Below are 18,456 nucleotides of genomic sequence, written 5' to 3' on the forward strand. Positions count from 1 at the left end.
ATAACGAGACTACCGCTCTTAACCACTACACCATACTGGCTCTCTTACAATGCAATTCTCAACATTTTTATACAAGCAGAAGTCCCTCTGAAATCAGTGGGACATACCTCTTAGTAAATATGTGTAAGGTTGCAGCTTGAATAAATGCTGGAGAGTTCTTTCGTTCACATGTTACTTACTCTGCAATCTTTCCAAGTCAACTGGGTCAAGAGCTGCCACTGCTTCAGAGATTCTAGATGGCCTGCTGATGCCAGCCTGGTTCACTGCCCTCACACGGAATGTGTAGGAACGCCCTTCAAACAGCCCAGTCACTGGATATTTGCAGATTTTAACAGGAGCATCATTGCACTGAACCCAGTTTTCAGTACCCACTTCACATCTGGGTTTTGGAAAGGGACAAAAAGACAAGGGGAAGAAAAAGCTTTCCAACATTTCGTAACAGCCAGCTAATGCCGAAGATGAGATACTTCTCTGTGACAGGATCCTACACTGCTCCAGGAACGTGTAACAAAGTGGAATGGCAAAACCATGCATAAAATTCCTCTTATGTGGTTTATTAGGGTTGTTGAAGACATGTATGTTATTTCTTGCCATACACATCCATGCTGAATGTGGAGTCTGGTCAGTGACTTTAGAAACATTGGGTGGCAAACAGGGTTCTGCTGTAAGTTAAGGTACTAATGGAGTGTAGTGATAAAATACTTATAAGAGTCCATGGAGCTGACACACATTCAGATGTAATTTATCATAGCATTGTAGAGTTAGAAGAGACCACATGGGTCAACTAGTCCAATGAAGGATTTTTTTGCCCAAGGTGGGGCTTGAACTACCACCCTAAGATTATGAGAGTTTCATTCTGAGCTTTCCCAGATGGCTATCCCATGTATCTGCTTGTGTGACCCAGCTCAAATAAGGCTGGAACTGAGGCTGGAGACTTGGTGACAAAATCGTAAACCCCACACAGAAACAGGAGCAATAAAAGAGACCCGAATGATACTGCTCTTAATTCACCATAGCAAGTAAAAACCAGTGTTAATCATTGTTTATGGGTTTGATGTACAAAAGAAACAGCAACCCCACCAGACATATACCTGTCCACAAAATAGCCAATAACTGGAGCTTCATGGGTTGTATTGGGTGGTTTCCAAGTAACAATAACATAATCTCTGTTGGCATCATAACATTTCACATCCATTGGTGCTCCTGGTGCCCCCATTACCAGTGCATCAGCATCTGAAACCAAGCAAAAAAATGTAGATTTAATGACATCTGAGCCATAATTCAATTGATATTCTCAGCGGGTGCGTGTATATGAAACCCATGAGCAATGTTTCTGTTAGTTTGCTAATGTGGATATAAATTACCATATTTATGAAATGTGTTTGCGATATTTATGGCTATGTTATACCTATTGCTTTGTTTCCTATTCTTGTGAATTGCTTTGAGCATTGTTTGGAAAATAAACTTGATGATGATAATTCTGGGTTTCAATTAAACTAAACCGGGGGGTGGGAGGCATAAATTTGGTGGCTTTAAAAAGAAGTTCAGCTCTAAACCTGAGGAACTGACATTGCGACAATAAGCTATGTGTCATAAATCACTCGTGCAAAAAAGGAAGAAGTGGCATTTCATGCCATGATAGATCCAGCTGTATAAAGGGATTTTATATAAAGGAAAATATGTCCCTCCAGAACATACATTGTGTGTGCATTAAGGAAAGAGTATGCAAAAAACGACATGGCACTACGGTTGGGCCTTAAAGAATATCCAGTTTGTGTGACCAGGCCACAACAGCCCCAGCCCCCAGGGATCATAAGGAAGGACTAAAGACTCTGATGTGCTATGGAATTAAAATTAGGCCACAACTTTATTAAACCTCCGAATGTAGGAAGACCTTCGCTTAGGCCTTGGGCGTGTATCCCTCCCAGCCCCCCAGCTGGGGGAACTGGGGCTCCTCAGGGTAAATGGGATATGGGGATGCACTGCAAGATGTATGTGTATGCAGGCAGCCTAGTCCATATCCCCACACGCAGGGTAGTTGACTTTCGGTGTATGGCCAGTGACACCCATATATATAACCCCTTTTAAGAGGGGATCCTGGAATCGTCGCCACAGGGGGGTGAGTCACCACTTCACACACACCCCATAGGGAAGAAAAGACTAAAGGATTCCACCCAAGGCCATAACTGCCAAAGTTATGACGAATTGCTACGGGGAAGACAAAACCTGCCAATGCAGGAAAATTTCTTTCTGGTCCTTCAACAGCAACCAGTCAAAAGACTGTAGCAGCGCCTGCTAAACAGGAAGAAAAAGTTAACCTGCAAACAAGAAAACATTAAACTAAGGGAGGGTAGGGTGGGTGAATCTCCAGAGCTGACTGCCTGGCTATTGTCAACTCAACCCCCTATGTAAATGGGACTGGCTCCACCTCCCAGCAATGAAAATTGACTACAGAGGCTGGGCGTGAACCTCCAAATAATAACACTGAGAGGCAGGCCAGCCCCTGTTTGCCAGTAAGTTCCCTGGGAACTGTAGCACTGTGCGCGATCCCCCAAAGGACATCCACAATGGAAAGTGTGAGTGCTCATTCTGGATGTTATAGCTAATCTGTTGAAATACTGGCTCTTTGAGAATATTTTCCTCTCAAGATTGTTTTTTATCTTACCACTGTTGGGCTTCTTACCCAAAATGTGGATTGGCTGCCCTTTCATAACAGTCTTAATTTCAATAATGTTCACTTTTCTTTGGGAATTATTATTTTTAAAATGAAAATAAACATCTTCAACACCCATGTTGCCCTGAAGCCCCCTTGGTTCAGAGATTCGTTCATTGGGGAGCATGTATTAGAACAAGAATCTGTTGACCTCCAGATCTTGTTGGACTCCAACTCCCATCAGCCTCAGTATAGCCAGTGCCAAGGCATGATGGGAGTTGGAGTCTGGGGGGCCGCAGGTTCCATCTCCCTGTATCAGAGCTGGCCACTATGAACATTCAACTTTCACCTTCTGCCATCTTGTCTTCTCTGAGGTAGAATTTTCCAGTATACTCTTCCATACCAAAGAGTATACTGGAGAAACAAAAGTATGGCTCCAGTGAAGGGAAAAACAAGAACAGAAAAACAGAGAGCTAGGAAGTTTTCTGATATGACATTGGTACTTGTTTCAAAGAGGGGAAATGGTAAATCTTTGCCCTGCCCCCAGCACTAAACAGCACAGAAAATTTGTATGTAAAAAAAAACCAAAAACCCACAGTATTTCTAAGGTTGGGAGTCAGAGTGAACTTCCTTGGAAGTAAATTCTACTGAAATCGTTTATACTTGCAAGAAAATAAGTTTATTATCAGAGCTATTCTGTCACAGAGTATAATGCAGCGTAGCTCGCCTGCTTATAGCAGAGGATTGCTCCCGAAGTATTTAACGGAATCTAAAATGCTACACATCACAGAAATGTGCTCATTTAAAAGAAGGAATTTAAAATGGAGCCCCTTCCCCTATGGACTCATATAATCTTATTCTGACTTGCCAGGGGGAATTGTGAACGCAAATGTGAGGTCAAATAGTGACCTTCATTCTATCTTAATGTATTCCTCTCCTTTTCATTTACACATCTGATTTCGGCAACCCCTTTTTCTTTTCTCCCTCAGGCATTCCAAGAATTGAATCGAATTCTCCTGTACATGTGAGCACCATGGTGTGGACACACAAGTGTTGCATCCATGCTCTTGCATGATAGTCAGCCACAACAAGCATAACCCCTGAAAGGGAGTGTCTCTAAGGGACATGTTTCCTAATTTCCCATGGTGATGACATCTGGCAAAGATAGACTGTTGTGGCCTACCTCTCCCCACTCCCAGTTCTGATGATCAGACATGCAGAACAAAGCAGTTATTTGGTTCCATATACCAAATAACACCTTGCCAACAAAGGTCCGTATAGTTAAAGCTCTGGTTTTCCCAGTAGTGATGTATGGAAGTGAGAGCTGGACCATATAGAAGGCTGATTGCCGAAGAATTGATGCTTTTGAATTGTGGTACTGGAGGAGACTCTTGAGAGTCCCATAGACTGCAAGAAGATCAAACGTATCCATTCTTAAGAAAATCAGCCCTGAGTGCTCACTGGAAGGACAGATCCTGAAGCTGAGGCTCCAATACTTTGGCCACCTCATGAGAAGAGAAGACTCCCTGGAAAAGACCCTGATGTTGGGAAAGATGTAGGGCACAAGGAGAAGGGGACGACAGAGAACGAGATGGCTGGACAGTGTTCTCGAAGCTACCAGCATGAGTTTGACCAAACTGCGGGAGGCAGTGGAAGACAGGAGTGCCTGGCGAGCTCTGGTCCATGGAGTCACGAAGAGTCAGACACGACTAAACGACTAAACAACAACAGCAACAATACCAAAGAAGACCATACCTCTCACAAACAGAAATGCACTGTATTCACTCACTCCTCCTTTCGAAACTAAACGCAACGTATATAAGCCTTCGTCATCCTTGTTCAGGTGGGTAAAGGACAGTGCTGCCCGGCCATCTCCAAAGAATGTTTTTGTCCACTTGGAATCTGTCACGAGCACATCTGGAACAGATTTGCACATATCATCAGGTTAGCAGTGAATGACTGACCCTGATCCTATTCTGACCTGCGCTGAATCATTTTAGGGCAAATGTATTCAGGAGAAACTTTACAGCGTACCTTTAAAGTTCTATCTTTAAAGAACCAAACTGTCAACCTTCAAATTCATGCCACCTCCAATTATATAAAGATATGTGTATTCTATTTTTGCACTACTCAAGACTGTCCCTCAGAGACCTGGTGACTAGATGTCTCAACACTGCCATTTTAAACAAATCAGCTCACCTGGACCCCATTCCCCCCACCAAAACACCCACAAACCCCTTTGAAGCAGTGTCATGAAAACATAATCTAGAGAACGATCCAGTCAAAGTTAAGTATTTTAAGACCTATTGATTTCAACAGCAGCGAGTTAAGCACAGGCTTTGCTCTCCCACATAAATCAATGGGATTTAAATATGCTTAACTTTGGCTGGATTGCACACACCTAATCAAGAGTTATCACTCTGTGTATGCACTTTTGATCCTTTTAAATAAACTTCTCTATCCAAGGCATGTGTCAGATTAAATTGGAAGGGGGGGGGATGACTTAAGGCCAGATTTCAGTTTAATCTGAAGTCTGCTATAAATACACACTTAATTTAAAATCTTGTGGGCATTCCTGCTGAGCAGTGAATCAAATTAAGTTTGAATTTCTCACAGGTGAGAGGTTGTGACTCAAAATTAATGTAAATTAATCAGTATGACTAGTGCAATTGATGCAATGAAATGTGTAGAATATTTTATCATGGCTAAAGAAGATCCCACCGATTCCATTTCTTACCTCTTACCTTAATAATTGATTTGGCTACTTTTAGGGCAAGGGGGTGTGTTTAGCTTCCTGAGAACTGTTCTATACAGATATAGTCTAATCAATAAGGTCTTGTTACAATGAGCACTTAAGTTCAGATCTCTGCACGAGTTGTGTCTGGAAATACACAGACAACTTTCAAAAGTCAGAATATTTTAGACTGTGCAATTAACTGTGCAATTAACACCTATGCAATTAAGTGATTGTAATGTCATTGGCGCCTTGTGCTTGGGGCCAGAAGGTGGTGTTGGAGAACTCCCACAGAGTAGTGTTGGGAAACTAAACTTTCATACTAAGACTACCTTGAGTGTCCCAGTTGAGGACTTCATGGCCTCCATGACAACCAGTGGCCATCTCAATATATCATTGGCTGAAAGCATGTTGTAGGTCATATCCTGTATCCATACCCTCCAACATTTCTCCAATGAAAATAGGGGTGTCCTATTCCATTATTATTATTATTATTATTACATCCCACTCATCTGACTGATTTTACACCTCAAAATCAGGACATGTCGTGAATTTTCCTGTTGTATGGCAAGCCTACTTTTGCCAAGTATTTTAGAATGGAAATCCTATAATGTTAATCAGCAGCAGAAATCTGAAATGTGTCTCTTTGTACTTCCAGAATGTGTGAACCATAAACAGGATCTGACTTAACTGATTTTTATACATACTGAATTCCCCAGAGTTTAATAGCCAATAAATGCTTTAAACTATAGTAATTTGGTGCAAGCAGAAAATTCCCCTGGGTCCAGTTAGGGGAAGTAAACTGCGGAAGTCCACCTTATCCGTTCGTATAATTAATACTGAGAAAAATGAAACAACTTGTACAAGGGAGTGAACGCAAACCCAGACTTATCTATGCTGAGTGTGCTAAAATCAGTACTTTTTAAAGAAAAATATTCATCAGTCCATTAGTAACGCCCTTACCCAAGAGGGCTTTTACCACTGGCTTTCTAGACTATTGCTATTAATTCAGAGCACACTGAAGATTTGCAGAGAGATAGCAGTCACTATCAACATGTCTGGTGCTCTTGAGGAATCTACCCAAGGACACCCACAGAGTACGCTTCTGACTGACATCACACAATACTATAACCCTTGAAAAATTCAAAATAAAACTGTGCTCCCAGTTGCAGTGCCCCCTCCCCTGGCAGCGACTAAAGTGAAGTGGGATAAAATAACTCAAGCAGACAACAATGTGGATTTTAAAATGGCCACAACTTTAAGGCCGCAATCACCGCCCACCTGAGAAAAAGGTGAGCGGTCATTTAAGAGCAGCCACATGTTTCACCTGAAGAAAGAAAAACTTACCATCTCTGTACCACTCAGCCCGAGGTCGAAGGCGATTCAGCTCTGGTGTAATCAGCAGATCACACCTGAGGGTCAACGTTTCCCCTTCCACACCAAAGGTGACACCAAACCTCTCCAAGAACTGAACATCAAAATGGGAGAAGCAGATGTCCAGGGGCATGGGCACTGTAAGCAAAACAAGAATGAAGTTAGCGTGAAGTACAGTAATAGAGGGAGAAAAAACAAGATAGAGAGATGCATAACCCCAGCAAGACATCAAACATAGGACAGTTTAGCCCAGGGGTCGGCAACCTGCGGCTCCGGAGCCGCATGCGGCTCTTTAACGCCTTTGCCGCGGCTCCGGCAAGCCTCGCGCCCCAAGCCTCGCGCGCCCGACGGGAGCTCCTGCCGGGCGCGCAAGGCATGCAGACACTCGCCCGAAGCACGGGGAGCCCTCCGGAGGGCTCCATGTGCTTCGGGCGGCAGGCTGCCGCCCCAAGCCTCGCGCGCCCGACGGGAGCTCCTGCCAGGCGCGCAAGGCTTGCAGACACTCGCCCGAAGCACGGGGAGCCCTCCGGAGGGCTCCCTGTGCTTCGGGCAACAGGCTGCCGCCCCAAGCCTCGCGCGCCCGACGGGAGCTCCTGCCAGGCGCGCAAGGCTTGCACACACTTGCCCGAAGCACGGGGAGCCCTCCGGAGGGCTCCGCGTGCTTCGGGCGGCAGGCTGCCGCCCCAAGCCTCGCGCGCCCGACGGGAGCTCCTGCCGGGCGCGCAAGGCTTGCAGACACTCGCCCGAAGCACGGGGAGCCCTCCGGAGGGCTCCCTGTGCTTCGGGCAACAGGCTGCCGCCCCAAGCCTCGCGCGCCCGACGGGAGCTCCTGCCAGGCGCGCAAGGCTTGCACACACTTGCCCGAAGCACGGGGAGCCCTCCGGAGGGCTCCGCGTGCTTCGGGCGGCAGGCTGCCGCCCCAAGCCTCGCGCGCCCGACGGGAGCTCCTGCCGGGCGCGCAAGGCTTGCAGACACTCGCCTGAAGCACGGGGAGCCCTCCGGAGGGCTCCCTGTGCTTCGGGCAACAGGCTGCCGCCCCAAGCCTCGCGCGCCTGGCGGGAGCTCCCGCCAGGCGCGCAAGGCTTGCGGACACTCGCTGGGGCTGCAGGCTGCTGCCCGCAAGCCTTGTGAGCCTGTGGGAACTCCCGCCGGGCTTGCAAGGCTTGCGGATAGCTTCCTGAAGCCTGGAGAGCGAGAGGGGTCGGTGCGCACCGATGCCTCTCGCTCTCCAGGCTTCAGCAAAAGCCTGCATTCGCACCATAGGACGCACACAGATTTCCCCTTCATTTTTGGAGGGGAAAAGTGCGTCCTATGGAGCGAAAAATACGGTATTTAGCATGTCTTTGTTACTGGCTGATTTGCTGCTATTGCTTTGCAATTTGCAGCTACTGTTTTGAAGGGGAGTGAAGAACACACACTCAAAAAAAGGTAACTTGTTAATATAACGTTTATTTCTATGAGGAGGAGTAATTCTGAGGGGTCAAACAAAAAATAATTAAAAAGTGTCAAAAAAGTTATTTTTATAATGACGAGGATAACATTGGGCTAAGAAACAATGTATGCAGTGTTATATTTGTTTTAAATGTCGCAATGGTTTTGCGGCTCCCAGTTGTTGTTTTTTCTTCGGAAACAGGTCCAAGTGGCTCTTTTTGTCTTAAAGGTTGCAGACCCCTGGTTTAGCCTTTCCCTCAGGAGTTGATCATTTGGTGAGCTTGTTTTGGGAAGGAGTTCCACAGACCAGGAGCACTGCTTAGAACAGGGTTTCCCAAACTTGGGTTTCCAACTGTTTTTAACTACAACTCCTATCATCCCTAGCTAGCAGGCCCAGTGGTCAGGGATAATGGGAACTGTAGTCCAAAAACAGCTGGAGACCCAAGTTTGGGAAACCTTGGCTTAGAAGGTCCTGCTATAGCATGTTCTCCTTAATGGAGAGCACGTGGTGTGGTGGGAGCTGACAGGACACCCCACTGTTGCTGGGCAGGTCAAATTGAGTTGGCCACTGTTGTGATTGGGCTCCCCTTGTTGTGGGGGAGATTTTGATGTTGCCATTTTCTGATTGACAGCTAGAAAGGTTAAAACCCCTGCGCGCAGTGTTGAGCTTCCTCTTTTCGCTGCACGCATCGGATTGCCTGTCCACCCTCCCTATATTTAGGGTTGTTTGGGTTGACCTTGCTATGCCTGTCATGGGGTCGTCTGCTTTTGGGGCAGGGGCAGGGTAGGAATTTTGTCAATTTGGCTGATTGGCTGGTGCCATTTGGTTTTTGCCTACTGCATAGCAAATTGTCACAACTTGTAAGGTTGTGGTTAGGCATTGGTTTTAGGATTTGGTTGGTAGAGGGGCATGAATTGGCTGTGCCTGCCCCTCTAATGCTGCTGCTGCAAGGGTATTCTGTTAAAGAAATCCAGGGGCTCGCCATGCTTTTGTCCAAACCCCTGACAAGGGGCTAGGGCCACGCAAGAGCCCCTTGGAGCATTTGGGGAGAGGTGAGGGAAGGTCCCCTTCTCCATTTCTCTCCCCAAAATGTTCTCCCTTTCTGACTTTCACGGTCGTGCGAAATGTCAGTCTGTCCCCATGCGGGGTCAGATAGTCTAACCAATGCCTAAGCAACCACTCACATTTTTTGTATTTTAATAAAGTTGTGGCCAAAATTATGCCAAAAACCTTAAACTAAAATTATGTGTGAATTGTGTTTTATTTGGGGTTTGGATTTGGATTTGATATCCCGCTTTATCACTACCTGAAGGAGTCTCAAAGCGGCTAACATTCTCTTTTCCCTTCCTCCCCCACAACAAACACTCTGTCAGGTGAGTGGGGCTGAGAGACTTCAGAGAAGTGTGACTAGCCCAAGGTCACCCAGCAGCTGCAAGTGGAGGAGCGGAGATGCGAACCCGGTTCAACAGATTATGAGACTACCGCTCTTAACCACTACACCACTTGGGGACCTCGACACACAACAGCCCCAGCAGATGTTATTTGGCACCCACAAGAAGTCCTCTCCTAACAGTGCAAAGAGCTCGTTGAGATTGAGGTGTTTCTTAGATATGCAGGCTCCAGGCTGTTCAGAGTTGTATAGGTTAAAACTGCCATCTTAAATTGTGCCCAACAGCAGACTTGAAGCAAAATTTATTATGATTCTGGGGAAATGTACTACGGAAACTCCTGACACCCATGCGACTACATCAAATTACTAAGTGGACTTACAGGTAATAGGAAGAACTCCAGCAGGATAAGGCTCCTCATCGCCTCTGAACCCTGAAAGAAAGGGACAAACAGTTCTGACATGAGCAACTTAAGCATCGTTGCGGGTATTTCTCTTTGGACTGTCTCTGTAGCTTACTTACTCCTCACGACGACAGCAGCACTGGTGGATGCCTGACCATGCACATTTGTCGCCACGGCGGTGTAGGTAGCGGTGTCATCATAGTGAGCTCTAAAAAAGGTCAGAGGGAAAGATTCATACAAGATCACAGTACTTACAAAACCTTTTTACTAGACTGCCAGAGGAGGGAGAACTGGCTCAGCCCCTTTTCCACAGACACTTCCTGTTTCAACTCACAAGGCAAAATGAGACACACCACCCCTGTGCGTGTCTATCAGAGAAATAGAGTGGGGGTGGCCCTGCACACTTTTGGTATTGGACCCACCCAATGTGGGTTCCAGTACCGCCCACCACTGGGATATGGTCCCCAAAAGCTTTTCCACAAAGGGATGCAGCCCTCAGGTTGAAAAACAACCCCCCACCCCTGAAATACAGGTTCAGGTTCAAAACAGCAGCAAGAAGTCTGATATTGCTCATTTAGCAGAAACAAGACTTTCTACTTCCACAGATGAATTTGACCCAAGTAATGCCATAAAGTGTTCTCAAAGCTACCAGCATGAGTTTGACCAAACTGCTGGAGGCAGTGGAAGACAGGAGTGCCTGGCGTGCTCTGGTCCATGGGGTCACAAAGAGTCGGCACGACTAAACAACAACAACAACAATGCCATAAAGATGAGCACAGAAGGAATCAAACTCTTTGGAACATGTTTTAAAATTGAACTTCCACTGAGTCTTCAGGTCCCAGGGTCCTGCAAGAAACCTTTAAAAAACTGCAATACGTTTGTGATACACTTGAGAATATGTGCTTGGATGCTTCTGTGTAAAATCCAGATATATCCTAACATGTTCACTAGACAAATTTCCTCCTAAGTGTCAGGAGACCACATTTTGAACGCCTGTGCCTTTAAAGATGAAGTTTCAGATTTCCTCTCCAAAGATCATATTGAGATTAGATAGATATATTATAGATAAGGAAAGGTGAAAAAAGAGGATATAACTATCGCTTTCACATTTGCTTCTGATTTGACAGATGATAGCCGACACAGAGAGTTGGGATGCCCGGTTAGCTTTTGTGGTGTGAAGTGGACCTTTTCGCAAAAGAAACAATTTCACAGCCTTGCTTTGCATGAAGAGAACGGAGAGGAGGCAACGAGGAGGAAAGACAAAGTGAAGATCTGCAATCAGAGCACTTCCTTTGGTCTATGACATCACTGAAAGGTGAAATGTTCACTACTTCATTTTGATAACTCGCTTATGAATGACAGTAAACTCTGGAATCACTTTACAGTAGTCATATCTAAGGGTTGTAGCTCCTCCTAGAGGCAGATCATTGCTCATGCATTGCAAAAACTAGAGGCGAATCGGTGGAATTTAATAGTCACAGAGACTTGAAAATTGTGTGTTATATTGCAAAAAGTGAATTATAGTCATTAGCAAAAAACAAACAAAAAGAAAAACAAGGCTGTAGTGTGGATGCAATGGATACTATTTATTTTATTATCCTACTTTTCTTTCTAAGGGAACTCAAAGCAGCTAATCTAAAATGAAATTTCTGCTCACTTCTGATAAATGTCTATGCCTTCAAATAATTTTGGAAAGGGCAAACTATACTCAGAATTGTTTCTGGACTTCTGTAAAGTTGAAATGAACAGCCAAAATTCAGTACCTATAGATTGGATCAAAAGGTGCCTGATAACAGTCTATTTCTGAAGAGTGAAGGGAAGCCTTTTTACTGTTGTTATCACCACTAGATCCCTATCTTCATCATCACCACTAGATCCTTATCTATATTTTGCACACCTGTGGAAAATCTCTGTGGAAATAGCAACAGCCTTGCTAATAAAGGAAACACAGATCATGCACTGACTGTACCTAGACAATAACAAGGTTGTTGGTGCTGTCTTCACATGACAAATAGTAAAGAAATGTGAGTTATCTTTTATGAGCACAACTTTGTTGGGAAAATATTTACTGACAGTTCCTATTTGGGCATTAGCACTTTGCCTGAGAGGTTAGCAAATGGAAGGGAAGGTGAATCGTACCCAGGTTCAATGAGGCTCTAAGCTAATGGGGCCCTTTATATGTCCAGCTGTCCTTTGTCAACAACAAACTGTCATTGTTTTTTGTGTTGAATATATGCTATATGCGACGCCCATTACTTACATCATAGGAGCCTACACAACACTGTTACTGTACGTAGGTTTTGTTTTATTTTATTTGTTTTTTATCTTATATTTTGGAAATGTACATCCAGTTTCCCCCCTTTAATTTTTTTAGGGGGCCCTAAGCTATAGCTAAGGGACGCAGGTGGCGCTGTGGGTTAAAGCCTCAGCGCCTAGGACTTGCCGATCGAAAGGTCGCGGTTCGAATCCCCGTGGCGGGGTGCGCTCCCGCTGCTCGGTCCCAGCGCCTGCCAACCTAGCAGTTCGAAAGCACCTCCGGGTGCAAGTAGATAAATAGGGACCGCTTACCAGCGGGAAGGTAAACGGCGTTTCCGTGTGCGGCTCTGGCTCGCCAGAGCAGCGATGTCACGCTGGCCACGTGACCCGGAAGTGTCTCTGGACAGCGCTGGCCCCTGGCCTCTTAAGTGAGATGGGCGCACAACCCCAGAGTCTGTCAAGACTGGCCCGTACAGGCAGGGGTACCTTTACCTTTACCTTAAGCTATAGCTTGTTTAGCTTATACGTAAATCCGGCACTGATTGTACCCTCGTATCCATTTGCCTGGTCCTCAAACATGAGGCCTCCTCCAAAAAAGAGCAAAGGAGCACAACCCTCCCCCATCTGATCTCTACATTGTCAATGATCCTGAGGAACCAATGAATTGGGACCTCCCTCCACCAGAATTAGAGGACCCCACACCAGCTGTCTGGGTTCCTGGCCAGCTCCCTCATCTCCCCAGGCGGGTTCATGTGGGTGGCAGCAGTTCATGAGGAACTGGGGTCTTAAGCAGTCAATGAAGGCATTGCCACAGTAGATGATACAGCAGAAACCACAGAATAATATGCAGGGGAGATCTGAAATCGATTAATTTTATGAATTCAAAGGTAGAGGATATGAAATCATACTTCAGGAATGGGGAACTTATAGCCTCCATAGTGTATTGGACTATAACTCCCATCATCCATGATGGTCATTCTAGTTGGAGCTGATGGGAACTGGAGTACAACAACCAAGCCTCATCTTACTGTTAGGCAGAGTGATATTGCCACTTCTGGTCTGTGGCTTGGAGTGTCATGAAAGGGCAGTAAACGACTAGTTATTTAAATTTTTTGGTTGTATTTTGATTCCCAGGGAAGGAGAGTTGTCCTCACGAGATGTTTTGCCCCAGGTACCAAAATAATTTGACCAGCTTTTGGTACTACATATACTTGGTACTGGGCACCATTTGCTCTTTTGCCTCAGGCAGAAGAAAAATCTTGCATGGTCACAGGTTCTTCATATCTGGATAAATGCTACGCATAAGTGAAATCTCACATATGGTGCACAATTTAATAAATTGGGATCTCAGCTGCTGGTTTCAATAGGAAGTAGAAACACTGACCAATTGAAAAGCAGTGAATGGGAAAGAGAAGCCATTTTGTTTTGCTGCTTGTTCCAGGAAAAGGAATATGAAAGGCCACAGTATATGAAAATAAACGCTGCAACACCTGGCTGTTGAAACAAACACACAGAGAGACAACCACACAGAGTGAGCTGATGGATCCAAAATGTGGGGGGGGGGATGGGACTAGATTATGGTGCAGATGTCAGAGTCCTCTGAGACAGGCAAATGGACAGATGGAAGAGGGTCCAATTGCAACTTTTAAAAAAATGGTAGAGTGATGCCACATCTTTGGCTCTTCAAGAATTTTTCCATTGGAGCCAAGGAGCACCCAGTATATTCATAGGAATAAATGTCACACTTGCATCAGAAGGAAAAGTTCTCTGCATAAGCTTCAGAGAACCACTAAGATGACAGCCAAGAAATTCCTAAGCTGCTTGAAGTGGCCAAGTATCGGATGACTAGAAGCTCAGCATATTGGCATGAACAGCTGAGAAGAATACTGAAATAGGCGGAGAATCTTAGCTGTTCTATAGCTCCACCACCACCCAAAAATGACACTAGAGATGTCTGCAACTTTCCAGGATATATCTTCAAATCTTAATAAGACTTCATCTCCTCTGGACTACTTTGCAAAAAATCTAAACAGATTCAAGATCAGTTCATGAATCGCCTTCATAACTATGGTCTTCATTCACTAATTATGTGAGGTTGTTATTTTCCCAAAAAAATCCCAAAAGTTTTAAATCAGGCATGGCCAAACTTGGCCCTCCAGATGTTTTGGAACTGCAATTCCCATCATCCCTGACCACTGGTCCTGTTAGCTAGGGATGATGGGAGTTTTAGTCCCAAAACATCTGGAAATCCATAATCAGTTTTTCTTTTCTTTTTTGTCCAGGACAAGAATGATGGACAGTAAGCTTCACCTGAATGCAAATGCCTGGCTTTCTGAAAGATGGAGTGGGTTAAACTGTGGAATAAAATTTGTGGCGGGACATCATAATTCAAGAGTATACATGAATACTAATGAGTACAAACTGCATTGTGCAAAACACAGATACACACCTTGATGCAACACTAAAAAATTCATTCTCCTTCCATTCCAAAGATTGTCAATTAATATCAAGAGGGAACGCCCAAAGCACTCCATTCAGCTTTTTCTGATCTCGGGCTTATTTTTCTTGGCTGTCACTAAATATTCCCCCTTTCTGTAATATGGGGATTATAAGGGTTGATGTCCAAATTACTGCATCGCAAAAGACTTGGGAAGGGGCATTAAATATCAGCTGTAGAAGAAGTTGCTGTAGGTGCCTTTCTGGGTGCAACAGTATGACTCTGTTAATTAATTCAATTAATTACGTACCATAATCTGCAATAAGCAGCAGTCTGGAGTGATATTTAAGAGTTTTGTTCTAGAAATGGGGATGCCCAGATTCAGATGCCCCTTTGGCAATGAAGGTCGCTGAATGAACCAGTCACACTCTGAGCCTAACCAGCTTCAAGGGGTTGTTGTGAGGATAAAAATGGATAAAAAGAACATGGTACAGCACCTTGAGCTCACTGTAGAAAAGGAGGGGCAAGTAAATGAATGTAAAAAAGAAAAAAAGAAACATATGCACATAGTTAATGATGTATTACTAATTATGTGGTGGACACATAATTCAACGAATATTTAGTTAAATATGTTAAGTTAAATTAATGGGAGGAGGGGGACTTGCAAATACCGGATAGGCTTAGGATTTATATATGTAATTTGTGATGATTCAATATGTTGAATACTGAATTGGTTAGAAAGAAAGATGTTAAGGATTAAGTAAATTTTATAAGAATACTGAATTGGAAAACCGTTAAAATGATATCCATTAAAACCCAACCATGGGGATATGAGGAAGTCACTTAACAATGTAAATTAGATTAAGGCTCAAAAAGGTTATGATTTATGATTGTTTATTTGTTTATGTCTTTGTTTATCTGTTTGTGTGCTTAAATATTTGTGAAAAAAAACAATAAAAACATTTCAAAAAAAACCCAAGCATCATCCAGTCCAACCCTCCCGCAAATCAGGAATCTTTTTGCCCAATGTAGGATTTGAACCCATGGACCTGTGATCAAGAATCTCATTCTCTACCAATTGAGCTATCGGATTTGGTTTCAGTGGGCGGCTTTATTAGGGTGTGTGTAAGACAGAGGAAAATGGACGTGGAAAGAGAACAAAAGCCCTCAGAAAACCATAAAAGAAAGAGAGCGCCTCCACCGGACAGCACAGTTGCTCATTGGTACCTATTAATTTATTCCAGCTAATTATATAAAGTAATAAGTAATGATCACACCTGAATATATACCGGTATATATTCAGCAAGTTTCTTAGTGATTCATTAGCGCAGCATCTTTTCCATTAGCACCACCAAATGCATCCACTCCCTGCTCCTCAATCTCTTCTTCATCCAAGCAAACAAGCATAGGCACCAAAAACATCCCATCTCAAGACGTGTCCAAATTCCCACAAGCACACCTTCAATCACACAAATATAGAGACACTTAGAAGAAGACCCTTTCAGCCAAATGCGTCTAGACTTCATTCACTGGCTTTTCCAGGGATTATTGTCCTTTCCAGGTGCAAACTAAGTGTGATGGGATTCACACCTTTAGCCTTTGCTTATAAACCACTGGCATGGAGAGAGGGTATATCCAGACTGGAACTATGGTATGAGGAGGGGGCTTTAATCCATGGTCCAGCTTGGAATCAAAGGGTGAAAGCCTTCTCTCCCCATGTCACAGCCCCAGTCTGGCTACCCATCCCACCACACAAGAGCTTAAAGACATAAATGCCATCACATCTACAATTTGACCCCAAGACGCCTAAGAAGTCAGAAGAAATGATAACATGGAAAGATACTGGGGAGAGGGGAAAATCATCTCCCTGAATGGAAAAGGACAGAAGACCATCACCGTTCTAGAAAAAGATACAAACATTAAATCAGGCAGATTCCAAGCTGCTATTAGACAGGTTTCGGCCTAATTGCTAGGAGAAAAAAATAACATCCCCCCCCCCCCCCGATCCTTCTTATGGAAAGTGGATATGAGACAATGAAGCATTAGCCTTTGCTTGCATTTCCCATGATCATAAAAGTCAATTTTAGCTTCTTCTTCTTTTGGCTTCTTTAGCATTCTCTTTCCTTAAATTGGCTGATGGCTACTTAAACTCCAGCCAGCTTTTGCTGCTGACCGCCAAAGACAGCAGTCTGATCGATTTGTAATTATCTGACTGGCCAAACAATCATTCGTGTTGTCTGTTTACAGCAGTTGGTAAAATTGAGGATTTGTTTCATCAATTTCCATTAGATCAGGGGCAAGCAACATAAGAGCCACAAATTTATCTGGTTATTTTGCAGCCTGTTTTGCTCTGGAGTCCAAACGGTGCTGCCACCAGCCTAGGTCAATACTTCCAAAAGTTGTGCTACAGCATTCAGACAGCCATTCCGGTTTTCATCTCCCTCGTTCACAAGGCTCTGCCTGAAGCAAGTCTCCACCTGGGCTCACTCACACACACCCACAAGAAAATATTTTGCCCACTTTTCTTTGAAACAACTAACTACAGGTAAGTCATGGTCTAAGCAGACTGTGAACTTTACAGTGCCTACCAATGCAATAGACTCCCTCCATTCTTAGTCTAAGAGGACCAATGGTTTGTGTAACATATTAGAAGGTTCTGATGATCTTCTTTCTCCCCTATGATCATAGTGGCCATACCCTCCCAAGTGATGCAGCCCAAATCCAGAACACCGTCTTCCGGGTCCAAAATCCCATGTGAGTCACATGACCTGCGCAAGATTATGGACCCAGAAAAAACGCTTGTTCAGTCATGTTGCCCAAAAACACATGTTTTGGGGCACCACATGAGACTGCAGACATGAAAAAGCAGTTCTTTGGGCACAGCACCCTAAAACACATGTTTCGGGGTGCTGTGCAAGATCATGGACCTGGAAAACATGCTTTCTTGGAGTGAGATATTGGCCTGAAATCGGGCAAGAGCAAATAGCCACCATGCTCTCATGGGGGAAAACAAAATGTCCATTTTTTCCCCCGGGGCAGTTGACAGGTATGCCCTATGTTTGGTGCTCAATGCACATACAGATATGCTCACATAGAGCTCATCCACATGGGGGATTCAAGCCCTATCAGGATTCTTCTCATGTACAGTCCCTTCACATGCACCAATCACACAAGTGGCCAAGGTTTAGGTTGCAAAGGGTGTGGGGCTGCTGCACACAGTCCATGTTTTCTGAATCCATGGGGTGGTCATCTGACTCTCCCTATAGTTGCTGTGGCATAGTACACTATATTTATAGAGGTCATTTATTCACATAAACGTACTTCCCTAAAAAAGAAAAATATATCCTTACCGGTTTATATCCAAGACATGCACCCCATATTTGCTTTCGATTGTGTACTTCCCAGGCTCACTTGCAGGAGTAATCAGTTCTTCATTTTTATACCTAACACATGAAAAGAGGACAGATCGCACCAATAAACAAATTGCAACAGTAAGTAAGGAGCAATTCGATGGCATTTAGGACATAACAATGGTAAGAACACCAGCTGTTTGCCCCGTTTCAGTGACCTTCTGCACGTATATAGAACGGATGGTGTAGTGGAAATGTACAAACTATGTGTATTGAACATAGATGTCCATAATCTTATTTAGTTAGGCTCACTGCTCAATCCAGCTGGGATGGCTGAGCATGCAGGAAGACAGGACTTCTGTCACTTTAATGGCTGCATAACAGAGAATCTCACTAAGTGTAGCTCCCCTAGAAACTTTATAAGCTATC

The 18,456-nt window shown here is 44.3% G+C and overlaps 1 protein-coding gene across 3 annotated transcripts in view; it reads right to left on the minus strand.

Moving 5' to 3' along the window:
- Window positions 1–18,456, minus strand: part of MYOM2 (myomesin 2) — an 88,603-nt gene that overhangs the window by 50,255 nt on the left and 19,892 nt on the right. For all 3 annotated transcript variants that reach the window (XR_014561901.1, XM_083729911.1, XM_083729912.1), the window contains exons 6-12: window positions 18,028–18,120; window positions 10,104–10,192; window positions 9,964–10,014; window positions 6,735–6,899; window positions 4,409–4,570; window positions 1,092–1,233; window positions 180–379 (exon numbers count right to left, since the gene is read on the minus strand). Coding sequence is in view for 2 of the 3 variants with exons in the window: in XM_083729911.1 (XP_083586037.1) it covers window positions 180–379; window positions 1,092–1,233; window positions 4,409–4,570; window positions 6,735–6,899; window positions 9,964–10,014; window positions 10,104–10,192; window positions 18,028–18,120 (902 nt within the window). In the remaining variant the exon portion in view is untranslated. The remainder of the gene's footprint in view (window positions 1–179; window positions 380–1,091; window positions 1,234–4,408; window positions 4,571–6,734; window positions 6,900–9,963; window positions 10,015–10,103; window positions 10,193–18,027; window positions 18,121–18,456) is intronic.

The sequence above is a fragment of the Podarcis gaigeae genome, assembly GCF_964106915.1.
Source record: "Podarcis gaigeae genome assembly, chromosome: 3".
Classification (NCBI taxonomy): Eukaryota; Metazoa; Chordata; class Lepidosauria; order Squamata; family Lacertidae; genus Podarcis; species Podarcis gaigeae.